Source organism: Hirundo rustica, chromosome 1, assembly GCF_015227805.2.
Source record: "Hirundo rustica isolate bHirRus1 chromosome 1, bHirRus1.pri.v3, whole genome shotgun sequence".
Classification (NCBI taxonomy): Eukaryota; Metazoa; Chordata; class Aves; order Passeriformes; family Hirundinidae; genus Hirundo; species Hirundo rustica.
Genome location: NC_053450.1, coordinates 70,348,639 through 70,367,400, shown reverse-complemented (window position 1 = coordinate 70,367,400; position 18,762 = coordinate 70,348,639). Strand labels below are relative to the sequence as shown.

The 18,762-nt window shown below is 38.0% G+C and overlaps 1 protein-coding gene across 11 annotated transcripts in view; it reads right to left on the bottom strand.

Moving 5' to 3' along the window:
* Positions 1-18,762, bottom strand: part of COBL (cordon-bleu WH2 repeat protein) — a 157,647-nt gene that overhangs the window by 101,125 nt on the left and 37,760 nt on the right. For 7 of the 11 annotated variants that reach the window (XM_040063465.1, XM_058420674.1, XM_040063470.1 and 4 more), the window contains exons 2-6: positions 15,449-15,655; positions 6,626-6,836; positions 5,710-5,938; positions 3,576-3,620; positions 1,141-1,235 (exon numbers count right to left, since the gene is read on the bottom strand). In XM_040063465.1, the coding sequence (XP_039919399.1) occupies positions 1,141-1,235; positions 3,576-3,620; positions 5,710-5,938; positions 6,626-6,836; positions 15,449-15,655 (787 nt within the window). The remainder of the gene's footprint in view (positions 1-1,140; positions 1,236-3,575; positions 3,621-5,709; positions 5,939-6,625; positions 6,837-15,448; positions 15,656-18,762) is intronic. The other 4 variants (XM_040063499.1, XM_040063529.2, XM_040063480.1 and 1 more) reach the window with 1 other exon arrangement.

Genomic DNA, 18,762 nt, shown 5'->3' with positions numbered 1-18,762 from the left:
ATCTCATATAATAGTTCCCCTGTGTCCCTTGTAATATATTAAGAATAGTTTAGCATCTATGACAGAAATAAAGTTTACCAACACAGTAATTTACAATGTCCATAAAGGATTCTATTCCATAGCAAAAGCACCACAAATTTGACCATGAACAAAAAGACCGAAAACTGTGAGAGATTTTGGAAAGTCTTCACAGATTTGAGAATGCAACTGAGAAGACTGGATAAGTAAAACACCAGTCCATTAACAAGCAAATGCTTCTTTCTGCCAGTTAATCAGATACACATTTTGCAATTCCACTCCAAAAGCCTTGGAGGGTTTAAACTAGAAAAAAAATAATTCCCTTTTTCCTCTGATATCCTAGAGTATTAAATGCTTTATGTGCAAAATCATTTAGCACTAATGTTTTTAGTAAAGAATGCAAAAAATATGAAGTTAAAAGCCCACCATTTTTTTCTGTTCTTAAGTCAGAAAGTTCTTCTGTATTTTATTCCTGTGATAAATGAAATATTCTTCATAATGAATCTCAATGGAATTATTTTATATAAAATTTCTTTCCTAAATTTTTCAGTTCAAGAATACAAACAAAGTTAAAAACGCTAACATGCACCCCAGCAGACACTGATCCTTCAGCTCAGTATTGGAAGTTATTTCTTCTATATCTGATTCATTGGCTTTACAGATTTGGAGATGGCAATGGCATGACTACATAGAGCTTCCAAGAGGTATAAATGCTTTAAAAGAGATTATCACCCATGCACAGAAGAAGTCATAAGACACATCTACTTTATAATTAAATTGTTCTGTATTACCTCAGTCCTTCCATAAATGTTTTATAATGTGAGTACTACTAATAAGCAGACACAAGTTCCTTGAAAGTACTGCACTTTTTTAATACCTACTGAACTCACAGCATTGAAAAAACATCAAGAAAAAAGTAAATGCTCAACACGCTTGACTCCTTCAATAAGCAGGTGATATCTCCATCAGGCTGCACTGATCACACATGGTTTATGCTCCTGTTAAGAGATTACTCTCCAGAAGGAAAAGAAACGCAGGCCAAACAAATGCTACCACCCACAGACACAGCACATCTGGAAAGAAATAAATTCTCTATTGTGAGCCGTACTGCTGAACACTTACCTTGCTGTTTCTCCTATCAGCATTAAACAATCCCAAAAGTCTTGTCTTTTCTCTCTCTATTGCATCACTGCTTACTGAAGCCTTTCGATTTGGTTCTGAAACAATTTTAATGGAATAATTGTTACATTTTTGAAATAAAGATTCACAAGATGAGTACTTTAAAATGTCCTGGATAAATGCTGGATTCTTATAAACTGAAGATGTTATGGACTGGATTATCTAAGTAACATCCAGATCCTGCACTTACTTTGTCATCAAACTTTCATGTGTTCTGAGTACATTCCAAAATCTAATGAAGACAAATTATTAAATTAATTTAATAAAGTGCACTAGGTTTTTCAATCACAATCTAGTAACACTTATTAAAAGGCAAAACTTGAGCAAGTAGCTTCTAACTTCAGAAATGCTTGTTAGATGTATCACTTAAATCTCACGGAGTACTGTAATGCTAAAAAAAATCCCAAACACCTAAAAAAAGATATACTGGTGAGTATCTTTAACAATTCATAGTCTGACTTAATACCAGGAACTCAAACAAGACATTCTCAATGTATAACTTGGATAAAGCTCAATAAAGAGGAAAAATACCTTCCCCTTGGAAAAAAGGCTCTCCTTAGGACTTAAACTAGCTGGTTGGGGTAATTTTTCTTATTTTGGTGCTTTTACTTCATGTGGGAAAAGAGGGGAGTTTATAGGTTTTTCAGGCTGTAAGAGCTCATACGTGTCTTCCTTGAAGCCGCTTAAGAAATTGTAGGAGTTCTCTTATCATTTAATATCCCTTCACTCTCCCCCTCAGTTTCTCATCCACAAGCTGGATGGGCGAAATGACACAGTCACGCATTACAGGAATCAAGATTATCCATTTAATACACAGATGATGAAGTGCTCTCACTTTTTAAAATGGACTCTGCATAATGCTATACATCTTTCCTCCTGATTCCAAGCACATCAGATTATTCCAGTAGCATTCAAAAAGTTTGGTTCACAGGGAAAAAAAATACTTTCTCTTGTAAATATTTGCCTAATAAAAATTAAAACTCAGATTCAAAATTACTTACTTGTTGACACAAAATAAAGATTTACTTCACCGAAACAACCTTATCCCAAACTCTTGTAAACTTATTTGCATAACATACAAGGTGATTTTCACACAGATCACTTTTGCATAAAAACAATCTCATGTGTCAGAAGGTGTTAAACATATACAATGAACACAAAGGAGAACAGGGAGAAACTATCCTTAAGAAAGGCTGCAACTGCACTGCAAACAAATACAGCAATGAATTAATGCTTTTCTTAAAATCTAAGCATGATCTATGCTAGTCTCTTGCTTGTGGCTGGGGCTGCAACTACTTATGGATTATGATTCCTTTACTTGCATAGCCTTCAACTATAAACAGTGCTATGGAAAGGCTAAATAGCAGCTGATCATCAGCAGCTGTCATTGAACATTCTGTAACCCCAATAAATTAGGATTTAAGTAATGTGTGTAATATCAAAATAATGAGCCTTTATTAATCTATGTAACTTTTTCTTAAATAAATACAGTAGATATTACATCTGGTATTGATCTCCATGTAAGAGGAAGCCACAGCTGGTAATGACAGAGGATTAGGGGGAATAGTGCTGCCATTAGTGAAGCCAAAAGGCCATGAGCTAAGCTTTGCTCGATGGCTGTCACCTACCGGAGGTGGACTTTCTTCATAAAAATTTAAGTAAGTTATCCAGTTTTACTTTGGTTATGTTGTGTCTACTAGTAATGCAAGATTTCATTAGAAATCAACCATACCTTTCTTGAGGATAATTAATTTAAGCAATGTATTAAAACAGACTCAATAGGGAAAAGGATATGCTAAATACACACATTTTCTATTTGACTGGAAGCAGAAGCACCAACATAATCTAATCCAACCCCAAATACTGTAAAAATTCAGAAGCCAGTATCTATTCAGTTACCTAATGTGTATGTACATATTTGATATTAAAGTGCTTTGCCACACATAAATTGAAATCAGTGGAAGATCTCACAGACATCAAATTTTTCTGCCTTTGCTACTCTATAAATATTGAGCCCAAGAGACACCAGAAATCTTAGTAATTCTGAAATTTACCTAATCATGATTTAGGTAAACTGAACAGGCTTGGAATCTACAGAGATACACTACGCCACAAAACAGTTAAATAGCAGAATTTGTTACTTGCTGGTGTTTTAATGGCTATTACTGAAGAGACGGTACGCACAGATGTTCTTAGCAGAAGCACAAGACATGTAAGCAACACTTTGGAAAGACAAAACAGATCAGAAATAGCTTGTTTCTCTACAGCATTTTACTCGGCATTGTTGAAGATCTGTCTAGCAAACCCCCATTAAACATAGAGTGAAGTGAGAAGAGTTAAACACAGTGAAGCTTCCCCTCAGCAGCATTGTACAGTACCTCTATAGTTCAGAGAAGGTTCAGACTGAGTTTTTGATGGAGGAACTGGAAAAGTCAGGCAATTAAAGGTTAAGAGAAAACACATTAAAGTTCCAGCATAGCCCTGTAAAGCACAATACTCATTAATTAGTCCTAGCACCATTTTTCCTAAGCATAGCAGAAAAAAAATGTTGACCGACAACAGACACACAGAGCTGCTACTGGAGCAGTTTAGCTGCACTTGCATTAATTCCTGCTTCAGTCATGAAGCTGCTTCAACTGCTAAATAGAATCAAGTAAGCAGGTGGCAGCAGAGCTTCTCTTTTGTAAATCCTTAAGCTCTTGGTGTTTTCTGTTTCAGACAAGGGAAGAGTGAGGAGTTTTTCTAGAATCTGCTCTTATAAGCACAGCCTATGGCTTTCAGCACCTATGATACCTTATTTGCTAGTGAAAATGTGTTTAAAAAATCTATTTTCTGTTAAGTAAACAAGCTAGATATCCACTCAATGCACAAGTCACAGAGCAACTGCTATTGAAACCAATGGATTTAATCCTCGTGGATATTACAAATGAGAACATTGAAGAAGAAATTTGCTGAAACAAAGGAAAAATTCTTGTAAATTTTATGTGCATTTACTGATTTTCCAAGACATCATGGTGCAGAGTAAGAGGAAAGCATAAAGGAATGAATTATACTCAGGATAAGGGGGATTTTATCATAATGAAAGGAAAAGAATATGGAAAGCTTAAAAAATAATAGAATATTAAAAAAAAAAAGCTGATGTAGAGAGCAGCACACTGTGATGTGTCGATCTTTGTGGGTCCTTTCAACTCAATATATTCTGTGATTCTGTGATAATTTTCTGCTATAATCACAGGCCTATAATAAAGTCTTGATTTCGACTGTATAGGCTAAAACCAATTTTGAGGACCAACACTGCAGCAGCATACACACCACCACTTTTATTTGAAAGGAAAGACTTTACTGAAAGCATATGATAATGACTTTCTAAGTTGTCCCTGAAATATTTTGAATGAATCTTGTTCCATGTTCAATATGCTGCTCCAAAATGGTTAGCTTAATTACAGTAAATATGTCTTGAAAAAAACAAACGTGCAATTGAGTTATGACATGTTGTCAGCCTCTTTTTGGAACATCCCAGCAATCCAAAAGAAAAGGAGATATTTAGTTTACTTAGAAGTCTAAGATCACTGTAATTTGACTCGCACAGAGGTAGAACTGTCACTTATCAAAGAATTGGAAAGAAGAGACAGAATGTCAACATAAATAAATAATTTTATAAATAAAAAATAAGCCTACAGCTCAGCACCTACAAGAATGACGTTATCTAAACAATAAATAAGGACATTTACTGTGCTGGAAGTGATAGCGATTGAGAAAAACTGCAGGAGACAATTTTAATGAATATCACTTTCTGACCTCAAAGGAAGTAGTGCTTGTCAATGTGTATTTTTAAAGCACATCACAGAATTATGTTATTTGAATACATAATCAGGCTTATAAAAGGCAGCTCCAAGAAGCTGCTACTACAATTTTGTCTATGAGAACAGACAGCGAGGATAGGTAAACATGAGAACAAAATTTTAAGTACAAATACCTCTTAGCTCCTCTTCACCAAACTGTCAGTAACTTCGCTCTTTGGAGGAACTGTCTCTGATCCTGTCCAGTCTGTTTCTCATAAGCCCTGGTCTGTCGTCTCTGCCTCTCAGCTTTCACAGCTGCCATGACTATGGCATGTCTCTTCTTTCCTTCTCTCCAAGCCACAGCACAGGCAGGTGACAGACTCTGCCTGGACCAGACCCCTTGTATTACATGCACCTCTACTGACAGCAGCTCTGGGACATAGCAAAGCTCCTCCTTTTGCCCTGCCCTAGGCCAACCTGCACCCGGCCAGAGTCCAGCCCAGCTTGGCACAAGGCCCAAGAGCAACCAAGGACGGCTGGGCACATTGCTGACCTGGCTGCTGCTCTGGGCACAGCTCACTGAACAAACCTGTGCTCTCTCCAGACTGAGGTCTCACTCCGCTGTTTCAGCTGGACCCCAAAAGAATGGCAGCACGAATGCTTTTAATGGCCCATAACACTGTTGTCACACCACATAATCCTGCAGTGACTGCTTCCAGTCCTGGCTCACCTTTTTTTCTGTCCCAGGCGTACAGCTCCTTTATCCCTAGCTCCTCCAAGGACTTGCTGAGCTCCAGCTCTTCCCCAGTTATGCCATCCCGCAGAAGAACAATGTGCTCTTGACTGACTTCACACTTCTCACAAATAGCTGGGATGATGTTATGGAGAGGCACCTCTGGACTAACTCGAACCACAGCCTTCTGTGTCTTCAGGTAGTTCACTACCAGCCTCACAGATTTCTGCAGAAACAAACACAAACTCTCAGTCCCCCTTCTGGGATGGATAGACTCTCTTACAATGAGAAAAGCACCGGGGAGTTCCATATTGTCTTGACTATTCCTAGGCAAACTTACCCGACATTGCAAAAAATACTATTTGAAAGAATAAAATCTCAGACCCCCCTTTCCACTAAGCAGACATTCACAAGAATATGCGAAGAAGGAAAGGGAATCAGAGCCAAGAGTAATGTAAACATTTACAAGCCCCACTCTGAAAGGTGGGAGAGTATAATCAGATATAGTTATTGGAATAATAAAAAAATTCAACAAACATTTGGAAAATGACTACTTCTTAATCCTCACTGTATTGTGAAATCCATTTATTAATGATCAGCTTTCTCCCATATCTTCAAGATGGTACACAAAATATCACCAAAACATCCCCACTCATTTTAGCCATTACTGCAATTTTCAATCACCCCAATCTTTAGATTTCCTTCTATCCAACCACATGCCACATACCATTTTGTTTAAATGTCTGGACTAGCCTCTGCCAACCTACATGCAAAACAGTTAAGCTAGTAAAGCAGGTTATAGTCAATCCCAAGTCCTCCCCATCTGGTTTACAGATGGAAAGATTGGAAGAACTGAAATCACAGGAATGGAACCATGTTTCATGACATCATTTTAGCCCGGCAGAGTACTGACCTCAGGGACCCTTGGCAGAGGTCGCTTTGCCTTCTCTTCGGGAATCTTCTCTTTCAGAAGTACTGTCTGTACATCCAGTGCTCCTATCAAAGTGTTTGGCTTGTAACTCAGAACTTGTTGAGTTCCTGAAGACTTTAGTTCAAGACTATGTTGGGATGGATTTAAGCGATATTGGCTGCATAAATCAACCAATACATCCATCACAGCTTTACTACAAGGAAGAAGAATTCACTGTTAGCATGGAAAAAAACCCCAAAACATTGCTAGAAAATTTACTTCAAATTTAAGATGGGAGATAAAAGACAATATAAGCTGTGGATGTGACACTAGTTAACCATCTCTGGGAGAGAACAGTGCTAGTGCTTTAAATGTTAAATAGATCAGATAAAATGATAGGAATTAAACATATTCACACTTCAGTGTCTGTTTATGAGTTCACAACTAAGTATTCAGTATCAGGCAGACAGCAGTGCCAATCATAGCACCAACAAACATAAGCCAAGAGCAGACAAAGTGCATCTTATTTATTTCCAGACCACAGATCACAAAATATTCTGAGCTGGAAATGACTCACAAGGATTCAACAAGCCCAACTCTTAAGTGCAAGGCACATATGGGGATTGAACCCACAACCTTGGTGTTACTAGCACCATGCTCTGACCAGCTGAGGGTCATAAATCCACACATCAAATGCTCCAGTTCAAATTCTGTTCTTTAGCGTGAAGACGACAGTATGAGTAAATTATGAATTCACAGACTGGTAAACTCCACTTAGACTTGAACAATCACATAACCCAAAATGGAGTACTTAAATCTGGAACAAATGGTAGACAGAGCTTATTTTTCCAGTTTACAACTTTGAATTCTCCACACCCATTTGACACCAGCAATATTTTCCAGTACAAGAGATCCTGTCCATATTTATTTTGGTGATGATATTAACACTGTACAAAACCATCTGCTTTTGAGTGTCCCCATTATCAGCAACTCTTACTGCAGTATGATTCTTAAAACATGAGGTTTTAAAAGTGTTGGCAAACGTCACTCTCATTTCATGCCTCTGCATAGAGGTACTCTATTCTGTGTCAAGAACTCATTATTTTCTGGAGCTTGATACAGCCTAATACAGCAGATATGAACTGTGTTCTCCCACACTCCAGAAATTCTCCTCTACCACAGTAATGAAGGGCTCTTTTATTTTCCCAGCCTTCCCCCTAAAAATTCCATAGAGGATCAGAGAAGATAGGTTTATTAAAACTGGGCATTTTCCTAAAAAGTTTTGGTTTCATAAACCAGTGTCTGCCACCAATAAAACAATGTAAGCTAAAAAAGAAATTTACCAGCTGTCGCTAGAACCTGTCATATACAGTGGGATATTTGTCTTCTAGCAGAAGTGAAGATAAATGCACAGACAGCAAATCTGGGAAAAGAACCGGCACTTCTTTTAATGTTTAAACTGGAAAAAACTGTATACAGATTCAAAATGCAAGCAAATTCAAAGAAAATAAAATCCTCCACATTTATTAGCCAGCACCATTACATCTGTTGCTCAAGAATTACCCTTTAAACTGCAAGCTGTTGGCATTTGGGAAACTACTGTGTGGAGGGCCACCAGTCTTCTTCTATAGGTATTTTGTTGGCCAATAACTGCTCAAGAAGTTGGTGAAGAACCCTGCAGGGTGAATGGCAAGGACAACAGAAATGGAAAACTAGAGTAAATCCTTATTTCCTGGTACGTGACAGCTCTTCCCATGCAAGAGAAGAGGAAGGACCTTCTCTACAGTAATCTTTTTCAAGTTTAATTGAGTTACACAGTGTGAGCTGGAAAAGCGGTAAGTGTGGAAAATTTGAAATACATGATCTCACTGAAAAGGGAAGGACTCAGAAGATGATGACTGAAGATCAAATAAGGAAAACAGGTGTCATTTATATGTATAGGAGGCTTCAGAACAGAGTGCACTACGGCAGCTGTTAACATAAAGAGCACAAATACAATGTGTAGCACCCAAATCAAAACTGTATCAGGTCATTTCATGGTGACTCATTCTGATGCTGTCCCCAAGTTGAAAACATGTGTTTCACAACCATGTTCAATTCAAATGCTACACACTACAAGCAAACAGACAATTACAGCTAGTAAGTCCAAACTACAAGAGAATCCTATCTACACCAGTATTTACATGAATATTCATTAAACTCTGCCGCAGTGCACACTTTTTTTAAAGTGCTTATCAGTTCTCCTGATACAGATCTCAACTTGTCTGTCTACAGACATATTTCTTTTTAACTGAATTTTCCACATTTTCCCCTTCAGCCTCCTTACTATTGTTTCAGAGAAAAGTAAATAAGCTGGCAGAATCACAATACATGGTGTCCTATGTGCTTGACATTTATAGTTAAAGTGGAACAGTAATATATTTCTGTAATGCCTAATACTGTGATAATTCATGCAAATTTGGACAGTTATCTTGACTCTTGAAAAAGTATTTGTGAAGAGAAGATAATTCATCAAAATAACAGGTTATGATTCCACATATGTACCACTACAATTATAAAATATACTCAGCAGCAACAGTACCACAACTATAACAAGATCAGAATCCACACCAGCCATCAGAGAAAATAACTTACAGAAAATCATGCAACTTGAACAAATTTGTCTGGAAAATAGACAATTCAATAATCCAGACAAATCTGGGAGAGGAGAGGAAAGGAAGAGGAAGAGGAAGAGGAAGAGGAAGAGGAAGAGGAGAGGAATTCCACAAAGTTCAAAATTCTTGTGTTTCAAGTGAAGTAAGAGCTGGGAAATCCCTGCAATGAAGTTATTCTTATACCAGATTTCAATGGCACCAACTTGAAAAAATTTCCTTTTAGACCATAATACAGTTCAGTTTGATTTTAAATGGGAATTTTATTTCAAGTAACTCCATGTATATACTACACATGGAAAAGAGTTACTAAACAAAACAAGAGAATGGTAATCTACTAATCTAGACCAATTTTTCTTTCTAGTCTTGGGCTGAATATGGCTCTTGGAAGACGCAAAGTTAATCCTTCCTTTGCTTCCATTTCATTCTACACAAATCTCCACTTTCTTTTTAACCTGCTTGGATATGTGGTACAGAACATACTCTGTTTTGAAATTCAGGCAGGTATTAAATCTAAAGCTGAAATTAAGTAAATGAAGTTAAATATGTCCTGCCTTTTCAACTACTCAGCTGAGAAACACCTTACTTTTCCATTTTAGTATGATGTTGCTGAAATTTTTGGTGAATGACCAAACACTATATAATAGATACCAAAGGTTAATGACTGAGAAACAAATACTAGAGAACAGAAACAAAACTGCAGAGTGAACACAATTTAAGACTCAGACAAGAAGGTCCATACGACTATTCTTAGCAAAGGAGAGTACTTTGGCTCTGTTTTAACATTCTGTTACTAAGCTGTTTGACATTTAATGCCAATTCTGGACAGTAAAGAATAACTACTTTGTCAGTAATACTTATCGTGCTGGAGTTCTGATCAAGTTTGAACAGATTGTTTGTTTCCTGCTGTTCTCCAGTAAAATGCAGCGGAGGCCTATGGTTTTTAGAAAGTAGAAAACAACTCAGATGTTTTGTGTGTGGTTTGGTGTAACCTCCCCACATCACACAGAGAAATCCATTTTAAAATATAGCCTTGTACATCTAAAAGTAAACTTGCAGGGTGAAGTTGCATTCTATCAAACAAAACCAACTTTCTTTTTGCCTTCTACTTTCATGCTACAAATGCCTTCCAGTACCTAAACGAGCCTACAAGAACGCTGGAGAGGGATTCACAAGAGCATGTGGTGATAGAACAAGGGGTAATATCTTCTGACTGAGAGTAGGCTTTGATTAGATATTAGGAAGAAATTCTTCACTGTGAGCCTGGTGAAGCACGGGAACTGGTCCAGAGAAGCTGTGGGTTCCCTATCCCTGGAAGCATGAGACACCAAGTTGGATGGGACTCTGAGTAAGTCCCTGGTGCATGCTAGGGGGATTAGAAGTAGATAGTCTTTAAGGCCCTTTCCAACCCAAACTATTCTGTGACTCCATGATTAAAGAAAGAAATTAAAAATATCTCAAACTGGAGGAAAGAATCTTCTTTATTTAGGCCAATGTCAAATACGCATTAAGAATCTGCAGTAGCAATTGACTGGAAAAGAAACAAAAGTGTAAAGGGGGTTGATGACCCAAAGTCTCTTTCACTATTTGCATTTCAGCCAGAAAATGGCATCAGTCATTATTTTCTCATGCTCCAAAACACAGCAGGTACTTCATGAAAAGATTACAACTTCTTCTACACAAACAAAAATGTACACACTAAGTAGCAAACTGTATCCAAAAAACTTCAGGAAGTATGATAAAGAAGACACTCAAATGTTTTCTGTTTCTTTTCTTAGCTTGCTCCTGTATGTGGCCCTTATTTTCCATACCTGAGCAAGTCCACAGAAGGAACATCAAGATGACACACAAGAAGAGACAGAGGACTGTGCTTCTTGAGCCTTAGGACAAGAAAGGTGAAGAGAGACCTTGCTACTGTCTGTAAGTATGAATGTAGAGTTACGGAGACAGGCTTTTCTTGCCACTGAACAGCAAGTGGACAAGTGGCAAGAAACAAGTGCTGAATAGGAAATTCTGTTTAGGTACAAGTAAACATGTCTCCATAAAGATGGTTCCAGCCCTGGAAAAGAGGTGCAGAGAAATCCAGAAAACCTCCTCCCTGCAGGTATTCAAACTTGCCTAGAGACTGTGTTCCAGTGGCCCCTTCCAACATAAATTCTAGTACAACCTTTTTTTTTTTCCTTCAGCCTACACTGAACTACTGTAGTTTTGACATGACTCTTATTCAGTATTTAGTTAAACTAATTTTTAATCCTTTTGCCATGTGCCCTGTTTGTCTTCTTCTAACAACACACCTTTAATGTTTCACCAACTTGGGCTGATTTCACACCAATATTCTTTCTGTAAGACATTAGCTTTATGCACCATATAATGCATATGCTGTACTGAACTCTGTCCTCCAATATTTGCAGAATCGCACTACAGCTTCAGCTAGTTTATTACTTCTTCTAGTGTCCTGCTCTCTGCGCATCATATGTGTGAGAGAATTTGTGTAACATATAAGGTAACAGGAGGAGCAACAACTGTCCAGTTTACTTTTCTGCATATTGGTCATCCATGTGTTGACAACCCCAAACCAAACCTCACTTAGCTTCAAACATCCCATTTTTCTGCAATGTATTTCAAATACTACTGAGTTCCAAGGTGCAGACCCTTAATGTCTGTATCTATGTTAAACACCTCCTCAATGGCACCCAGTGTGAACAGAGACAGATGCATGATCCCTTTATTTATTTACAGATTACCCATTGAAAGTATTACCTCTGAGACTCATAAACAGAAAACTGATAACTTGGGAGCTTTTCCACTTGTTTTCCATCTAAATGTTTACACGTCACCTCTCTCAGACCTTTTAACAGTTTGTGTGGGTGTGCTACAGACCTACATGCATAAAATGTCTAAGTGGCCAACGCTTTACCTATCCTTTCAGCACATCAGTTAGTGCTCATACACAAGTACAAACGCAGAATAGTGCTTCCCTCCTTTTCAAGGGAAGGTAGGCTAACAGCTTTTCATGAATACTGCTACGTGTTTTGCAGTAGAGCTCCCAGGGATCAATTCTTTCAAAAATAAAACCGTTTGTTAATACATTCTATTGCTGCACACACTCCCTAAGGACTCAGCTGTGTACTAAAATCTGCAATATGTATTTCCAAATTCTCAAACAAATTGTGTGTTACAAGATGGCAATAAAATGTTGGAGAAACTGTCAGCTTGAGTCAACTTTTAGAAATAGAACAGTTTCAAGGTTCCAGATACCAATAAAAATATTTTTAAATAGCACACACTTTTTTTCTTAAGGTGCCTTTCAATAAAATTTAATGCCAATTTTTTGCCCTCTTGCTGATATTTCCAGGAACTTTTAACATAGAGAAAAAAAGTTAAATTAAAACGTGTTGCTTTGCTTACATACAATGAACAAATTGAAAGCCGTAATTTTTACTTTTAGTTCATTTGTAATAATCTTAAGTGATACTAATTAACTACAGTATTTATATTTTCAAATATAACCTAGTGTACTTCATTGTTCTGTGAACTGCTTTCCTGAAATTACAGCATCATTTTTTCATTATGAATATGCCCAGGGCAAGGATTTGCAAATTTTTTTGAAACAGAAAAGCAATTTCCCCAGGGTAGTCAAAAAGAGATATACAGTTTTAATGATAGCAACAAAAATACTGAAGATTTATAGCAGTATAAACAAGAGCAGATTTTTCTGAAATGTCCTTCCATGACATCATCACAGATACAAAGAGCGAACACAGAAAATAATTCATTACCTGCACTGGCTCTTTCTTACACTTGCCTCAAACTAAAAAAAAACAACAAACAACCAAACAAAAAAACATCCCAAACCAAACAACCGACCAAAAAACCAAAACACAAAAACCTCAAAATAACCAACAAAACCAAAACCCACCACATTTTTTAACAGTCCAGTAACATCATCATTTAATGTTTACGCCTGAGTATCACTGTATTTCATAGCTGTTTAGTTCATAATATCAAAACAATGCAAATAGTTGAAAAAAACTGGACTTTCACCCCAACCTGGAGACTTAGGAGAGTTCACCCCCTAAAAGTTTCAGACAATCTTGACATTATTGTATTTCACTATTCCACATACCTAAAAACCTGGACTCCAACACATAACCAGGGCTAATGTACAGAAAATTGCATCTTCTGGTGATTAGAAAGAACAGCAGTACACATGAGGTCTGTTCCCAGACTGATGCCACTGTAATACAGGGCTTATTCCAGAATATCCTTTTCTTATTTCATAGCTTGTTAGGATGATGAATTCCTTTTCCTCAGTTTCTATCATCTTCCACTCCCGAGAACTGGCTATCAGTGTCACTAACTTCTCCACTGCAAGTCTTCAAGATAGCACTGCGGGAGAACTGCCACTGCCTAGGTTAGGCACCAGTGATGTGCAGATTAGCACATTAACACAAGCAGGAATTTCATTGCCACCTAAATCAGAGGCCTAGACCTGTCATGCAGACTCTGGAGAGAAATGAGCACCTTCACAGTCAACAAAGAGAACATTTTGGTTGCTTAGAATGCTTAATGCAGATGATATAAATAACCTCACAGAAATTTCAAATGAAGTTTCATTATCTGCCATTTCTTTCAGGTTTTTGTCCATAGACTAAAGACGCTAATAAACAAAACAATTTGTCTCAGTGTATGTGATACATAATGATAAACACCTGTGTGAGATACAGAATATTTACTGTACAGGGACTTTCTACTTGTTCTTTGCACCTGTAGCTTTTATGTTCTTCAAAAAGTCACACTAGAAGACCACTTCCAATGCTCTCGGACTGCTTGCTTTCAAGGGAAAAAAGTTTCTAACCATATGGCAATTATCGGTCTCATTACGAAGTGCTGCATGAATAACAATCTCTCCTCAGCTCCCAGGTGGCTTGTATTTGCCAATGAAATACCACCTTTCTTTGGGATCCAGTGGCCACTGAGTTTCATGTCCTGCTCCACTTACCAGGCCTGTTCTCTTTCTTTCTCTCATTAAGTCCAAATGTCCCTATAAAGACTCCATCACTACACACCTTATCTGAGAGCTCTGAGAAGCACTGCTTCCCTTTAAAACCTTTAACATCACCCTGGCTTGCGAGTGGACACCCACAAGTCGCACTCGTCTCCCAAGTGTGGAAAAGTGAATATTAGTTTCTACGAGAAAAGTAGGGGGAAGAAAGAGGTCCCAGACACCAAACGCCAGTTTACACATCCTCCTCGGCCATCAAAATGTGCTATGAGGGAAACAGCACAGACTGATACATCAGACCAGAAAGTAGTTCTGCTGGAACACAGACTAACTACTGAAAATATCAAATGTAAAATATACACAGAATCTGATTTATCAACAGGCACCTACATACCTTTTGAATCTGGTGCTACACTTTCTACAGTTTCTTGACTACTCCTGACCACAACATTGTTTGCTAGGGTTTCATCATAGTATTCTTTATATTTTTGAAACTTCTTCATATTATTTCTCAAAGTAATGCCTCTTTCAAAACAATTTACACAGAAAGAATGAGGATAAAGAAGAGCTCCCACAGTGAAGAGAATTATCTCAAAATTACCTTTCCAATACAATTTGTTCTTGATTGTACCCAGTAAGTAACAAGGAAAATCAGTCTCTTTCCATGTGGAAAAAAAAAAAAAAATACACATTTATATATAAAAGGCTTCCTAAATAAAAGCAGATGCTTTGCTGTCTACACAACTGCAGCGCATTTGTGAAGGCGGGATCTCCGAATGTGATGAATCATCCATCTTCGGAGCCTGCTCCCTGGCACGCCTCCAGGCACTCACACTGTCAGGACCGTGTGCCAGCAGCACCTACTTCCACTGCAGCGAGCCCACTCTGAATTAGGAGATGTGATACAACCTAAGCACAGTGACACTACATGAAAGAGATAGACCCCTACACAAGCTGATCCACGGGGAAACTGACACAGTAGCTGCCTAATCCTTCCTGCCCCAGAAGAGAGGGCCCTTTATACATGGCGCTCAGGACTCTGGTGCAACAGCTGCTCAAAGTACAGAGAAAAGCATGACAGAGAAGCCCATAAACTCAGAAAGACAGCATCAGCAAGTAACCCATAGGGAACAAAAGGCTTCAAAAAGTGGGAGCTAATTAAAGCCTTACCTTCCTTGCACTGTGCACTTCTGCTCCACCCCACTGGGTAAAATGACGGTGAAGTCCACCAGTCTGTTTATCATGTTCTCCTTCACACTTACAAGGTTCTGATCAGAAATTACAGCTGTCTCTGCAGGTGACTTGTGCTCGCTGTGAATTCTACTTGCTGCAGAAGGTTGATTTGGTGGAGGGGGAGCACGAGCTTTCATTCTTTTCCTTGAGAAAGAAAGGCAAGAAGAAAATTATTAAGTTCTTGCAAGAAAACCCAAACACATTACTAAGAAAGACGTGTTCTTCTGGCAATAATCTCAGATTGTTATAAAAAGTTCCTTTAATGCAAGTAATTTTTTTCTTCAGCATTAACCTTTTCAATGGAGTTGCACTTTTATTTTTACCTCCTCTCTAAAAATACGCTAATTTTTTAATGATGCACTCACTCCTACGGTTTGCTTTCCATGCCCCGGGGATGAATCAGCTCCATAATTAGGATATGATATAATCATTTTTCTGTCAAGTATAAAGCATACTGCTATGAAGTGAGAAACAGAAATGCTGGGTCCAGTCCAGACCTGACTCAAGAAAGAGTTGTATTTACGTACATGAATGTTTCCTCCAAGTCAGAATGGCAGCAGTGGAAGCAGGGTGAGGTTTCATTCAGCTATATTTGGGTTCCACAGTGTTACTCCACTTGAAATATTGTCTCTTCCTCTGCTCTAAGTCAGTAGTATTTAATCTGGCACATCGTACCTCATAGGGAAGCACCATGAAAAGGTCAACTGTGAATGATATCGCTTCTTACCATGCAACACCAACACTACCGCTCTTTGAAAGCACCCTGAAAGGAACTCATTCTTCAGTAGCAGGCTATGCACCATGTGTGATACACAGAAAAGCTGCATCAGCTTGCACCAAACAAGCAGTATACTTTACAGAGATACAAACCCACCACAGACTTGAAGTTTACTTCTCTGGCAAGCTGCCAGACAGATAAGCAACATATGTGTGCTGTTAAATTTCTGAATAGCTGGCCTCATACCAAACACATGTCTAAGAGGATTAACTCTGATGATTAATACTCCAGTGACCTCTTCTGACTAGATTTATGCTTAGTTTAAGTCAGATTTTAATGTAACAGATGGAAAAAGCAGTAAAACATTTACTCAGAAATTATTATGGAGGCCTACTGCCTGCATTTTTTAATCTGCCTCTTTATAGGGTGCAGGAAGAGATTATGATTCTTCACACTGTTCTCACCCTGCAAACAAGATGAACTGAGATCCAGAAAAGAAGAATACAGAAAAAGCACGCTAACCCTTAAAAGCTGGAAAAGCTTAGTGGTCAAATCAATGGCAAAACCATGTTTAGGGAAAAAAAAAAAAAACAAACCAGCACTGAACTGAAATACCAAATCAAAGTCTTTAATATAAGATAACCTTTATTCTCATAGATAAAAAGACTAAATATAGAGCTTGGATTACCACTGTAAGCTCCTGGCAGAAGAAAAAAGTAGTAACTTCATCACATTAACAAAAAACCCGAACCAAACGAACCAACCAATAACAAAAAAAAGTGTTCAGAGGTGATCCAAACCCTCCATATTTTGTAATCAGTATTTCCATTTGACCAACAATCTCTGTGACACTTCTCAAATTGCAAAAATTCTTTACACTTCCTTGAAAATGCTCATTTCAGTGAGACCTCAGCAAGGCAGTGTTAAATCAGCAGTGATGAAGATACTGCCTTTCCTTCCCTGTGTGCATAACAAATAGCATTCTCTACAGATATGCAGGGAGAGATACTGCCTTATTTACTAGTATAGAGAAATTTCTCTTTCATCAGATATTTCCTTGAACATTCAGTTTTTATTCTATATGAATGAGGCATGAAACCATCAGTCACTAACTTGCAGCTCCTATGCTCCTCCCCATTGAGGTGATGATAAGTTCAGAGCATTGACAAGTAATTAACTATTTTGAGACTCTCCATGAACCAAACTCTTAATTTATTTGCCTGCTGGAGAGGGAAAAAAAATGGTATTAATCTTCTGCTCAGATCCCTTTACATTTAACTACAGTTGCTATTTGTAAGCAGGTGGTGAGAGACGTGGGAATTCTGCATACATCCAGATTCATGCCTACACAGTCTTACAATCATGCAGTTTAAGAACTTCACATCAATTTATAAATCACGTAATTCTTGCCCTTCATAATAACAAGTACATCAAGAGAAATAGCTATAGAGTTTAACTTGTTTCTGAAAACAAGTTTTTATTATTTTGTTTATGAAACTTCTTCTATAGTGGGAGATAATTCCAACACAGTGCTCCTGACAAAGTACCAAAGAGGGTAGAAAGAAAAGAAGCAGGCAAGTGTTGGAGCCTGGCAGAACTAGTTGCAATTATGATTTACCTTATAAATTCCAGATCTCACAGTGAACAAAGGTAAAAGACATGAAGGAATGGTAATAAAGTAATCCTGAAACAAATATCAGCTGAAGCTGTAGACACTTGAAACTTCAGGGAAGTAGTGAAGAAAGACTGAGTTTAGAAGCTAGTGAAGGAGCTGGAAGTAAATCAGGAATTTAGTTCCCTGGTGATAACATAAACCTGCCTGAGGTTTTCTATGGGAACAGACCAACAAGGTCAGACACCTTAATGAGAGTGTGATTTTTATCTTTTTAATATGTATTTTTAAAACACTTTAAGTACCCCTCAGCCAATTCTGCAGTTACAGACCTTGTATAAAACTGCTTGAGGCTGAGGATGAGAGGGGGGCAGTGTGCACAGTGCGTCAGCATATCAGGCATCACACCCACAAAAGCGTCAGCCATACATTGACCAGTGATGTGCACTTTAACTCCATATAACATCTAACAATGCACATTCTTTCTGGCATTATGCACACAGGGCCTTTTACGTACTAGAATCCTCCTTTTCTTTTGTGCAGAAAGGACAGGGCAGGTCTGTTTCCTTCAGAGACATGAGAGAAAGAAAAAGGGAAAAACATTGCCACTGCAGTCTCTCTAACCTAGCAACAGTTCAGGTGACCTCATACGAACTTTCAAACTTTTCCACAATAGTTACATATTCTCACTGTGACTGCTTGAAATTCCTGGTTTTCAACATTTTCCAAAATGACAGATCTCAAACTACTTTAGTGGAAGCAGATCCCTCTGCAGTACTCATTTGTGGAGTGGTATGTGGCTCAGATTTGCATTTCCTAGCCAGCTTTCTGAAACATCTCTGTAGTAGAATGTAGCTCCATGAATTGCTGACTGAAATCCATAGATCTAGCTCCACCCTGGATCTGACATGAGCAGCTGCT